The sequence below is a fragment of the Thermobia domestica genome, chromosome 12 (genome assembly GCF_964235325.1).
Source record: "Thermobia domestica chromosome 12, izTheDome1.hap1.1, whole genome shotgun sequence".
NCBI classification, from domain to species: Eukaryota; Metazoa; Arthropoda; class Insecta; order Zygentoma; family Lepismatidae; genus Thermobia; species Thermobia domestica.
Window position 1 is genome coordinate 62,908,536 of NC_137465.1, and position 14,033 is coordinate 62,922,568.

The 14,033-nt window shown below is 36.4% G+C and overlaps 1 protein-coding gene across 1 annotated transcript in view; it reads right to left on the reverse strand.

Moving 5' to 3' along the window:
- Positions 1 to 14,033, reverse strand: part of LOC145666486 (fibrillin-2-like) — a gene marked incomplete in the record, with an annotated part of 450,634 nt that overhangs the window by 234,425 nt on the left and 202,176 nt on the right. Inside the window, 1 exon segment of the mRNA XM_081733749.1 lies at positions 13,662 to 13,760. Within this exon segment, the coding sequence (XP_081589875.1) occupies positions 13,662 to 13,760 (99 nt within the window).

Below are 14,033 nucleotides of genomic sequence, written 5' to 3' on the forward strand. Positions count from 1 at the left end.
AGGAGTAGTTAGTGCTCTCAAATGGGTCAGGTCGGGTCGGGTCAACTCGCGTCGGGTTGTCGTGTCGGGTCAGTCGGGTCAGCTCAAGTCGGGTTGTCGTGTCGGGTCAGCTCGGGTCGGGTTGTCGGATCGGGGTCAATCGGGTCAGCTCGGGTCGGTTTGTCGGGTCGGGTCAATCGTGTCAGCTCGGGTCGGGTTGTCGGGTCAGGCCAATCGGGTCGGGTTATCGGGTCTGGTCAATAGGGTCAGCTCGGGTCGGGTTAGTCGGGTCGAGTTGTAGAGTCGGGTCAATCGGGTCAGCTCGGGTCGGGTTGTCGGGTCAGGTCAATCGGATCGGATCACTGGTCGGGTCACTCAGGTCGGGTCGGGTCAGTCAATTCTAGTCACGGGTCGGTCTTGAAACCGACCCGACCCGTTAAGAGCACTAGGTATAGTAAAGAAAGAAATGGTACCAGGTTATGCGTACGCTGATGATGTAAATTTAATAGGAGATGATGGGAGAACAATAGAAAGAAATGCAAAGGTCTTATTAAACGCTTGCAGGACAAGGGTTTAGAAGTAAATGCAGAGAAAACTAAATACATGGAAGTGAGTTGGGAACGTAATACGGCCAATTATGAATGCGTTAAAATATTAAATAATACTTCTGATAAAGTGGATACTTTCAAATATCTAGGATAACGAAAATCATTTTCACGAAGAAATTAAATGTCAACTAAAACAGGGAATTAGTGTTATTATTCAGTTCAAAATCTCTTGTCGTCGCGAATTCAGTCGAGGAGTTTGAGGCTTAAAATATATAAAACAGTAATCATACCTGTTGTTCTGTATGGTTTCGAAACATGGTCGCTTACTCTGAGGGAAGAACATAGACTGAAAGTATTTGAGAACAAGATGCTCAGACGAATATTCGGACCCAAGAGGAATGGCGGAAACTTCATAACGAGGAACTACATAAATTATACGGCTTACCAAACATTGTTAGGATCATTAACTCTAGGAGGCTTAGGTGGGCAGGACATATAGCCAGGCAGGGGTGAATTCAGGGGGTGGCCCGGGGGAATCTCCCCCCGAAGAAAATTCATCCCCCCCCGGAGAAATTAAAAAAAAATTCAGTCACAAAATGTAGAAATTTGCTTTTCTTTTCGTGCACGTGCAGACAAAATCCGATCTCTCAATATACATATAAATGACGCAGACCCATTCTATATAAGTATTAAGCATATAACATGTAAGATAGAATACCAAATAGCAGCGGCGGCTGGTACTAATGTTGCATGGTTGTGCAACCGGACATTTTTTTAATACTTAAAATATTTTTAAGTATTAAAGTAGTGTATCAGTGAAAAATAAACCTTTGATCTTGAGCGCAAAACAGTATTGATGCATTTCTGAAAAAAGTCAATTAAAAAACGGAAAGAAAGAGATGATTTACATTTCCAGTGGCAGCCAACGTTGTCACTGGAAGCAGTAACATTGAGCATATGGCAGCGAGCTCCTATTTCTTAACATGGAGAAGTGGATTTATTCTTGCATCGCTCCTATCTTCCCGTATTGCTCTCTTGCAATTGCATTTTCTCCCGCAACTGGTCAGCTTCTGTAATAGTTACGAATTCCTCCGCTTAGCAGCGCTTGACTCAATTGATAGGGTGAGAGAGATACAGAGAATCTTTATTAAGCCTATTACTAATATTACATATTAATATTAGCAATAATAATAATGATAACTAAATTCATGGCGCAACAGCCTTTAGAAGGCATGGACTTATGGCACTCATTTCTGTGGGGTAATGTGTTTATAGGTCTGCACGGGCTCGGGCTACTATGATAACCGTAATGGGGCTAGCCATACTGAGAGCTTTATACAGTTCTACCTGAGTTAGAGCGGCAACGCCGGAATCTGGTTACAATGAAGGATTTATGGTAGGGACAAGTAAACCCTTAGATCTTTACTTACTATATATATATATATATATATATATATATATATATAGATAGATAGATAGATAGATAGATAGATAGATAGATAGATATAGATAGATAGATAGATAGATAGATAGATAGATAGATAGATAGATAGATAGATAGATAGATAGATAGATAGATAGATAGATAGATAGATATCGAGTGTTGCAAAATAAGTGTTACAACTCTTGAGAGGTGACTCCTGCCACTGAGACAAGAAAAAAAGTTCTCTTGAACTTTCGGCTATCGGACATAGTTTCGGATCTACAAAGCGTGGAAAAATGAGTTTCGGACGCCAATAGTTCGGAAACTAACCAACATAAAGAGGGCGGGTAAAAAATTCACTGAAGAAGTCATACCTGCTCCATTGAATTTTGCATGTTTCACAATCCTACCATGCACGCGCAAGGGTTCCCCAAAGGAACGTAGGGAGTCCCGGATAATCTTCCAAGTGAAACTTGGTCTAAATGGATATGAATTGATAAGCTTGTACCAGGTAACAATAATTCGTTTGTATTAAGTCGATATCTGGAACAAATATAAAATGGCGGACACCATGCCCGTTGTGTGTGGTTGCATAATCGCCAGGTATGGATGCCGGACAACAGTGATGTTCTGAGTATTAAGTATAGCGAATTTGTACTCAAATGCTCTAGAAAGACATCTGCAATGTCGGTAGAGCATAACAGTGAAACAGGGTGATTCAAATGTGTGGAAACACTTTACGAAAAATCCCCAGAATGCACTCATACTCAGTAAACGTGAGTTCAAATCGTCGGAAATGTAAGGATTAGCGTCAAGAACATGAAAGCCATTGCCAATTCATCAATAATATTCCCTCAAACTGATGCCATGTGATGTGCACGGTTGCATACCAATAAGGATGCGATAACTGAAGCCAAGTTACTTTACATATATATGATTGTTATTAGTAAGAAGATAAATAAGAAAATAATCAGGCAGTATATTATAAGGAAAGAACATTAATGATCATAACGAAGGATTAGGTATAGAATGCACGATACGTATGATATAGTAATGGGCGTGAATGATGTGGCGAGATGCATACACAGGACAGCACGTGGGTGATATTAGTTAGACAAATGAGCTTATCTTTAGCCTAGAGGCTGCTCTATTCAATGATGAAAATGAATGAGTCCCATGTTAGTAAATAATGGTAATCACTGTGCTGGAAATGATGGGTGAATGAGAGGAAGATGTTCATGAATGACGTAATCGGCGATGATAAGTAAAGAGGGATCTAACGGTGGTAGATTATAGGAGCGAAAGTGGAGAATGATAGTAACGGTGAGGTGTTGGGTGAAATGCTAAATAACGCATTGTATCCTGAAGTAAAGGATGTCGGTTTTCCAAACGTCTGGTGATATATGTTAGCCGAAGTTTTCCAAGAAAGTATTGTAAGGTCGGAGAGGTAATTTGGCGGAGTGTGCAATTAAAACAGTTATCGTGGAATATGAAAAGAACACGAGAAGCTGACTTCCAACACGAGGCCGAAACGTGTAAGTAGCCAGTAATGAAATTTAATGCATAAATGATATATTTACTCTTAAAACAATTCTAAGCGATATAGCCCAAGATTTATCCTATGTCTGGCGTGTTATTTCAAATCATTTTGCTAATATGATAATCTTTGTAAGTCAAACAAAATATCTATTATTATTTTAAACTCTGTTAAACTAACCTTTGTGACACACAGAGTTTGACCCTGGTTTAGCAGATACACAGTAGTGACCAAAAGATTCCCTTTTGTTGTATGTATACCTTATGTAAATAAACTATCATCATCATTATATATTTTCTCAATTATTCCATTTTGCAATTGTTAAATAAGATTAACAAAAGGTTGTAAGAACTAATAGCGTTATATTAACAAAGGTTCACCTAGTAGTTTATAAAATAATATCGTCCTTATTTGTAATGGAATTGCAGGGGCTTATCGCCCAGCCTTGTTAGGAAGAAGAAGCATATACAGTTTATTGCATTGCAGATAGCATACCCTACAGGGAAATAAAATCATAGGTCACACTCTATCACTGTACTACCAAACCAAACTAGTAATATTCCAAGACAAGAACCATTGTCTTGTTCTAAAAATAACACTAGACTGATAACACAATACGTGTACAGAAACCAATACATAGTCATTCAGGGTATAGCCAGCAAGTTTTTCTAGAGGGCCTTCATTTTTACAAACTAAAAACAAATCAAAAGTTTCTTTCAAGATTATGAAAGAATTAATAACACATAGATACATATGTATTTCAGAAGTACATATTATTATTATTATTATTATTATTATTATTATTATTATTATTATTATTATTATTGTTATTAATATTTAGTAGTAGTAGTAGTAGTAGTAGTAGTATAGTAGTAGTAGTAGAAGTAGTATATTTCATATATGCTACATTTCTGAGACTTGAGTCTTGATAGTACGTGAAGTTTAAATCAAAGGTTATGTTACGGACGGCAAATGATGGCTTAACACCAAAAACATATTCTGGCCGGGACCGGAGGTTAGTCTGTTTTATGTTTATTAAACGTGTTTAATAATTACAGCAAATGAAATATGTTTATAATAGAATGTGAAAGAATACAGTTTTAAAAGAATTAAACTACGTCAACATGTTAAAATAATTAAAAGAACCTAATTCATCAGCCACTTTGTACTCTCGTTTGCTTAACTGGATGAACCGAGGCCTAAAGGAAAAAGAGTTTTCTGCCCAAATCTCATAAGCAGTGGGATATTTTAATATTATAGAAACTGACCCTCCTTTCGCTTAGAAGTGTAATTTTCAAGACGCTGAAACATATAGTATTTTATTACTTTTAGTTAAAAGTTCAAATGCCGAGTTTCACGCATCTAGCTTAAACAAATCCTTCCTTAATTTATTTACATATTTTCTGAGTAAGTAATGGGGAAATCGAACATAAAAAAATGTGCTCCCTTTGCTCTTTCCCTTTTATGTGTTCAATTTTCAATTTTCAATTTTCAGTTTTTTTTTTTTAATAGGAAAGCTTATATGCCAAGTTTTATTTTACTAGCTTTAGAAACTTGCGAGATACACTACCCTTTAAAAAAATCTTACCCCACCCTTTTTACGATACTTATTTCCAAAAATTCTTTCTTATGTACTGCTTTCATAAGAAAATTATATTTTATAACTAAAATTTATCGACTCTACTTGTAGTAGTATGCCCAAAAATCACTCATCTTTACTCTTTTATATAAGAGTACAGAAGATAAATACAGTCAAACAAATGGACTTCCATGAACAGTTTCCGATTTCTTATAACTAACTTATTCGTACATTTCCCACAAGCTGTGGTTTTAAATTTACGCTCTGTCAAGGTCCAGGTTTCAAAAAGGAAGTAACTGGAAATACAATAATATTATGTATTTATGTACATGTGTAATATGTATAAATTTATTGTCTTATTGAAGCTTTTGTAATCTGAAAATAAACTTTTGATTTGCTTTTAATATATAAAAATCAAGCTCCCCTAGAAAAAATTGCAGGCTACACCCCTAAATGACTATGTAGTAATTTCTGCAAAAATGGCACACGACCTAAAATTTAGGTATAGTGCCTATATTTTTAGGACTTGTGCCGTTTAGAACTTATGAATGTCACCCAATGTATTGCATAGTAAATGTTCTTTGTTCAATTTTAAATTTACTGCGTTCTTTATGTATACCGTTGGTATTTAATGTTCACTCGTGAAATGTCTAGTGAGCTTTTGTCTTAATTAAGTAAACTTTGGTGGATTTTTGTCTTACTCTTAATAAAATTCGCTCCACACAGTATATATTGAAATTCTGAATGTTTTCTTGCTTTCAGAAGTCTGGTAAAATATGCTTTTTAAACATTTTTTCAATTTTTTATTTATTTATTTTTGTTTTAGGAATTTGTCTTGGGATTCTCGTATCTCCATTCGAAAGAAACGAATTTCTTAACTAATTATGTAATTAATTCTTAGAATGAAATAAGTTGTATTATGTAATTCACGTATAAGTGCAGAACAGATAGTGATAATAATAATCTTAGTAGTACAAATATAGTTGTTATTGTTGGAATTAGCTACGTTCGTGACATTATTGCCAACTAGTTGCTGCATCGTCGCAATTTCGTGGGGTGGTGGCGAATTTCAGAACTAAAGCAAGTGAATGAAAAAGGCACAAGACCTAAACGGCACAAGTCCTAAAAGGCAGAAGTCCTAAACGCCAGAAGTCCTAAAAATCATATCGCGGCACAAGTCCTAAACGGCAGAAATCCTAAAAATCATACCGTGCCACAAGTCCTAAACTGCAGAAGTACTAAAATTCAGGTCTAGTGCCTATATTTTTAGGAGTTCTGCCGTTTAGGACTTCTGGATGACACCCAACACATCATGCTGCCTCAGTGATGGTTTGGTGGGGAGTGAGCTACTCAAGCACAACCCAGCTGTATTTTTGCGAACAAGGTGTTAAAACATCTGCCAAGGTATACCAGAACACAGTGCTAACACCTATAGTGTAACCACTATCTGCTACCATGTTCCCTGGAGAAAGGTGGACCTTCCAACAGGATTCCGCTCCAGGCCACACAGCGAAACCAACTTAGGACTGGCTGGCGCGGAACGTCCCTCACTTCATTTCTACCATTGATTGGCCTTCTAGCAGCCCGGATCTTAACCCGTTGGACTACAAACTTTGGGCAGTACTTCAGGCAAAGGTCTGCCATAAACGGCATCCATCTGTCGACAGTCAGAAACAATCTTGGCCCGAGCAGTGAACAATTTTCCCATGGACAGTTTTGGGTAAGTTACATGTAAAAATGTAACGCGTTACAAGTTACTTTACTTTTTCCTAAAATGTAACGCGTTACTTGCCCCCAAAAAGTAACTGTTACTTTACTTCGAAAGTAACGCGTTACTTTTAGGTCTGAAACTTAGAATATGTGAACAAATGTTATCACTTCAATTTTCCGTACTACTATTACTATCGCTTTTATTATTATTATTATTATTATTATTATTATTATTATTATTATTATTATTATTATTATTATTATTATTATTATTATTATTGCCCTTTCTGAATTGCTTTATGTAAATGCAAGGACACATTTTTACTTGACAGCTATAAGTTATGAATATTTTCATATAAGGTAACATTGGCTAAAATGCCATACTGCGTTACTCGTACGGATGGGCTAGGGTAACCAGACGTACTGATTTTCGCAGTACAGTACTGTTTTTCAAAGAGCTGTCCTGCGTGTTGCGAAGATGTCTAGGAAATCGAGAAATATCCTTCTTCTTTAAAATGTCCTGCGAAATGTCCAGAGTTAATTTATTTGCAATATCTTAATGTTTCATTCTTTATTCACAATATTTTGAATCAAACACACTCTTTTCCTGAATGATGAACCGCTGTGTTTTTTAACACTCCTCAGAAGACTAGGGATGGAGAACAATCAACAAACCATTTTTTACAATACATCGCTTTTACTGAGAAGGCCTTGTTGAGATATCGGTAAAGTAGGAAAGGTTTCTTATTGAACTTATGACAGTGATGCTAACCAAGTTGAAAGAAAATTTAGACCGGCACAAAGGAACTTCTATTTATTTCTTAAAATAATACCACGCTTCGAAATTTATTATTATTATTGTTATTATTATTATTTAGCCCAACACGAACTTTGACTGTACGTTCATAAAATAAACCAATTTGTTATTCATCAAAGCATTTGGAGTTGTGTTTAATTCCTTTAATAATTTTGTTCAGTGCTTCTTCTTAACAAAAATGTTCATTAATTTAAGGTTAACATTAATTGAAATAATGATATGCGTATTGCCGACGCAGTAAGATATCATATACAGTACTATTATACTTGTGTCCTACTTTTCGATTGTTAGAATGTGGTCATCCTACGATGGGCACGAGTGAGTACGAGCGAGTATTCTTTGAAACTCGATTCGACTAAAAACAGACATCTTTGAACGCGATTCGAAAAATTTCCTCCAACTCGACTCGAATTCGGGTCGAGTCGAACCAAATCTGGTTTGTAGTTTCGAGTATTCTCTTCAAGTATCTTGCATAGACAATATAGGTTATCAATGATACTAGTACTACTTTTATTATTATTATTAATAATAATAAATAATAATTATAATTATAATTATAACAACACTGTGTTTAAACATGAAAGAAACGCGGTCTGTGTTTGAATACTAAAAAACTAGTTGATTGCTAACCTCGGTAGTCGTGAATTCTAGGAGTCAAGGATATTGTTCACGAGCTTGTGAATTTGGGTTGAGGGTTTAGGTTGAATATTCGGGCTCGAGCCAAACATTGTTAAAAGTTATAGGGCACTGGCCAAATATCTTCAAAACTGTTCGGCCCGGGTTTACAATTGTAAACAACTTGAGCAGCTGGGCTCACAGCTCACTCACTATGGACCCGAACCGAGAAGTGAGCCGAGCCAACAGCTCACCGAACCGTGTCAGCAAGAGCCTTCGGCCCAGATGAGCCGAACCGAGCAGATGGTTCATCCAACCAAGCCAGCTCGAGCCGATGGTTCACCCCAAGCGAACCGGCTCGAGCCATCGGCTCAGTTATTACTTCCCAACTGAGCTTCTTATTAAAAAAGTCTCTTGTGGTCTCGATATCGAGACGAGAAGACATGCGAGCATGTTTCCTCTATTGAGCAACATTAAAAGTATTCCATATTACTACTTAGCTTACATTTCTCATGGCTTTCGCTTTCCAGTGGAATCAGGCCATGATTTCAAAACGAGTTAAAACGTAATAATAATAATAATAATAATAATAATAATAATAATAATAATAATAATAATAATAATAAATATAAGTATTCCATACATATAGAAATGCTTTTGACCAAGCACACAAGAAATTATATTTTGTCCATTTAGCACTATCATTCTTTTGTCACTCACAATTATTAATATTCATATAGTAAATATCTTATAATTCTTATATTTTAAAATCAATTGACAGGTCTCTGATGCTTTTATGAGAAATAAATATTTGGTTTTATAGATACTACGCAGTGGGGATGATCGTACGTCGTTTCGGTCCTATGCCGTGTCGATCCTGTGCCGTGTCGATGCTGTGCCGTGTCGATCCTGTGCCGTTTCGTTCCTATGCCGTGTCGATCCTGTGCCGTGTCGATCCTGTGCCGTTTCGTTCCTATGCCGTGTCGATCCTGTGCCGTGTCGATCCTGTGCCGTTTCGTTCCTATGCCGTGTCGGCTCTATGCCGTTTCAATCGTACGTATTCTATGCATATAACTTGCACAGGCATAGAATCGACAGCAGTTTATAATTTGTAAGAGCAAAGATTAAACAGATAATAAAAATATTATTTTTTTAGGCACATGATTAAAAGTTAAATTATTTCAGAGCAGCGGCGTGAGAGCAAAACGGCACAGGATCGACACGGCATAGGATCGACACGGCATAGGACCGAAACGGCACAGGATCGACACGGCACAGGACCGAAACAGGTTTCTGAGCTGAATTGTCGGTCGTATGCCGTGTCGATCCTGTGCCGTGTCGATCCTGTGCCGCATCCCCTGCAAATTTTGATTAAAATTCTGTAGAGCAAATTTCATTGTTAAAAGTTAATCTACCTAACTTGGTGGAAGGTTGCTAGCCATTGTATATCCTGACACGTTTTCCTGAGTATCCTTATCATAGAGTAATGTCTCCCCTAAAAGTCTTCCTTCTAGGGAAGCAAAACTGTACACTTCCCTAATCGAGGTATCGAAATACTTAAGAGGATGAAAAAAAAAGGATCTAAAGAAGTCTCTTAGGCACGTCGCATTGATAGTATGGTATACAAGTATGACTGCTTGATTTGTTCCGGTGAATCTAGATTTGTCATAAAAATTTGGGATATGAAAGATACTTTTTTCTATATACCGGTACAAACTTTTTATCTTGTCATGGAGTCGAACCTAAGGTCACACAGACATAGGTTCGTACGCTAACTAGAATTACCCACGAGAAGAGATGAAACATCACTTTTCATGATATTTTTTCGAGACGAGACAGCTTTAAGGGTCTTCACTACAGCGAAATTAAACTATCGCTAATTTTAGAGCTTTTTCTGTAATATCTTCAGAACAAATAAAAATGTTCAAAAAGCAGAAACGTAGTGAACTAGACAATACTATGTTGCATGCGATATCTTTACCACAATTCACCTATCTACTTTTGGGATGCCGCTGTTTACAGAACCCGCAAAAAATGCTAAATATATCTACAGTTACAAATCCAAAGCAGATAGATGAGTGGTAATAACGGTATCACATAAAAAATCGTATTATCTAGTTCACTACGTTTCTGCTTTTCGAATGTTATTTGTTTTGAAGATATTACAGAAAAACTCTAAAATTAGCGATAGTTTAATTTCGCTATAGTGAAGACCCTTAACTTTTGTTTCATAGGCAACCAAAGCTCCCTCCTGGATGGATGGGATGGATGGATGGTTGGTTATTATACGCGTGGTATATGGTTGGTTATTATAACCATGGAATGGATGATTATTATACGCGTCTTTGACACGGAGATCTGGATGCGATTTCCTCTCGTGGTTCGGATCCCACATTAATCTGTAAGTCCAAGTTTCATATAGCCTTGCTACTGAAAGGAATGATCAGTGGTGTATTTAGGATTCTATCGGGCTCAAGCCCCCCCCTTCCGAAACAAATTTGTTAATTTTTCGCATTCCACGTACAAAAATAATCCTTTTTACCATTTCTAAGAATTTCATTGACTTTCCATTTTCTTATGCTCTTTGTTCAGAAATAATACTGTATTTGTCAAATTTCATTCCATGTAAAAACTGCGTTCTTTTTTCTTTCTTTCGTCCTTTCTACTCTTCTGTTTCTTTTTCTTAGTTGTTACTTTCTTTCGTTTCTCCTATCATACTTTTGACCGTTGTTAGTTGTGATTTAAGTCAGCCGTTGTCAGTAACATCAAAACTAAAAGGAGCTCATAAGTGGAACTGGTGTTCCTCACCAACTTGCACGGATATCAACATAATGGGACTTTAGTTATTATAGCAGAGGAATAGTTATAAAGAAAGGTAGAAGATTGAATTAAAGAAAATCAAGAGAAATCTAGAGTAGCCCGAGAAATTAGGTAAGCCAAGAGGATGATGCTTCCTTTTTCTTTTATGAACAGAATAAAAGGTTTAGATTCACTGCTAAATTTTTGTGTGTATCATGTCACATAAGTTTCACCAGTCTGTAATTCTTGCCATTAAAACTACAATCAGTATATTTCAGCTTAAACTTGTCTCAACATTTTCTTTCAGGTAAAAACGTACACAAATAAAACTGTATATTTCCTTTTTTCTAAAATGAAATCAGTAAAGTTGAAATGAGATTACAAATATTCAACTTGCGTTTCCAGGAGCGTCAGATTTGCCTGGGGAGTAAGATCCTCCACCAACATACGAGTTTCACGTTTTTTCTTAATATAGAGTGGCCCAAAAGTAGGCATACAGACCTACATATATAAAACATACAGGAGTGTGTACCTAATTTTGGGCCACTCTGTATTAGTAGACAATCGATTTAATATATTTAATTCTCAAACTCAGATGGGCAATTACTATCTGCTTCACCTCCTGTGCATAGCCCCCGAAACAAAATCCTAAATACGCTACTGGAAACTATAAAGTTTAATCCAATCGAATCGTAGGCAACTCTAGCGCTAACCATTCGACATCACTCATACTTTTACATATTTAATGTTTTCAAATCAACCGTAACGCAAGAATTCGTGCAACTTGTGCTTCTAAGTAGTCACCTTGGTGTATGCACAGTAGTTGAATTGGAGACACGTTACTACCAATATGCTCGTTTGGAGAGACCCATCTCAGGTATACTTCATAAAATTTACTTTTATTTTTTATAACTGGTATGATTTTTGGCATACCGGTATGCCATTTCGAATCTCACCATTTCAATTTGATCACGGTATGCTTGTAGTCCGAATTCCACATTGGACTGCAGATTCTGCTTCGCAAGCCTCAATGCTGAAAAATGATATCAAACTTCAACCACAACCAAGAGACTTTTGTGACACATACGCCAAATCGAAATAGGCCTTTATTGAGAAGCATTTCTAACGCGTGAGCGATTTATAGATGCTAACTTCAAGATTATTTTTCTCGCTTTTTAAAAAATGTAATCAGCTATGATACGACCATCATATCTTGAAGAGGTCAATGCCCGCGAAAAACCCGACAAACTTCAACATTTGCTGTGTATGTGTGTGTTTTGAAAGAATGCGTAGAACTAAATTGTTTCGCGGATAGCCTACTTTTATGCAAGGTTTCGATCTACCTTCATAAACAAGATCCAACCTCCTATGGAGAATGAAATATTTTATGGAAATAATGTTTCATATTCAGCCAGTATTGAAAGTTGTATCCTATCAATGCTTTTCACATGTTTAATAATAATAACAGTGTTACAAAACAGAAAGAGACAGCTCTATGGGTCTCCTGAGCAATACTTTTTTTTTTTTTTAAATAGGGAATGTGAATCGGAATGTGAAACGTTAAGAGTTTATGTAAAGCACAAGATTGTTTGTTTGTTTGTTAGACTTTAGCCTGCCTTTTCAGCAGTGAGGCTATATAAGAAGTAGTCCTACAGTTTAAAGCGAATTCCGAAGCACCATAATGTGTTCAAATTTTGTAATGCTTTCCCATATAGCTCCAGATAGATATCAGCTCAAACTGAATAAATGTGTAACATTGTAGCTGATTACGCGAATATTTTATACTATAGAAAAGATCTCAATAGACTCCTAAAAATGCAAGGAAAAGAGCAATGATATATAAAACCAAACCATCTCTATATCTGAAGAACCGTCATTCCAGAGATAGAAATAGATATTACAATGATAAATCCGATTTCATTTCAGCATATTTTGACCTTCAATGATAACGAACTTGATTGTGACAAAGACAACACTAGTTTTAGTATCAAAACTGTGATAACTAACTAAATGGAATAGGTGTTCGTTACTGTTCGAGAATTGAGTTCTTGTGTTTGACAACAATCAAGCAATTCATGCTGGGATTTGTTTGACCATTTGCTTTAGCACTGTCTATGTGACCTTAAACTAATGCAGCCTAAACACGATTTATGAATGTAGTATTGAAATAGAAGAGCAATTCAATAAATTTAACTACTATCACCATGAAGTCTTCCAACAAGAAATATTTATTTTAAATAATATAGTTATAACAGATTTTTCCGCCACTAGAAATTTGGCGACCCGTGCAAATGCACGTGTTGCACATATGCTACAGCCGGCCCTAACCAAAAAGGAGCAATTTAGACAAATTTCACTGTACTACGAACGATACAAAACAGGATTCAGAATAGTTTTAAAAAACATAGAGATAGTTTCTGAGGCACATGCGATCTCGATTCCAACTTTGTATTTATCAAAATGATAAATCCAACTGAGAAACTCAAGGTAAATAAGTTAGTAAGAAATAGGAAGTTTTGGATGCTGAAATTTCAAAAAAGAAAACAGAAAAGAGGGGAAATTCGAAGAAAAAGTTAGACATACAAGCTGAGATAGTGTACTAATACTGCTGTGCATTAACTTGCAGAAAAAGTAGGAAGGTGTCACAAACTTACCTGGTTTCGATGGACAAGACGATGCCTGCACGCCTCCGTCGCATATACATACATTTGGCTTAACACAATGTCCGTTGCCACAAGACCTCGTGCAGATAGCTGTAAATAAAAATATATTGAGATTAGACATATATGTAGTTGTTTTCCGTAAGTGTAGAATAAATTTGGAAAGACTAAATAAATGATTATTTACCTTTAATTAGACCTCTTACTGTTAATGCTGTAAACAATAAACTGGACTACAAAAACAGAAAGCTTAAATGTAGGGATGCTACCAGGGTCGAGATCAGAACGGAAGTTTATAAATCGAGATTCAAACTCTGCATATCGAGACTTTCTCAAGACAGACACTTATATTTGAGATGAGACAAA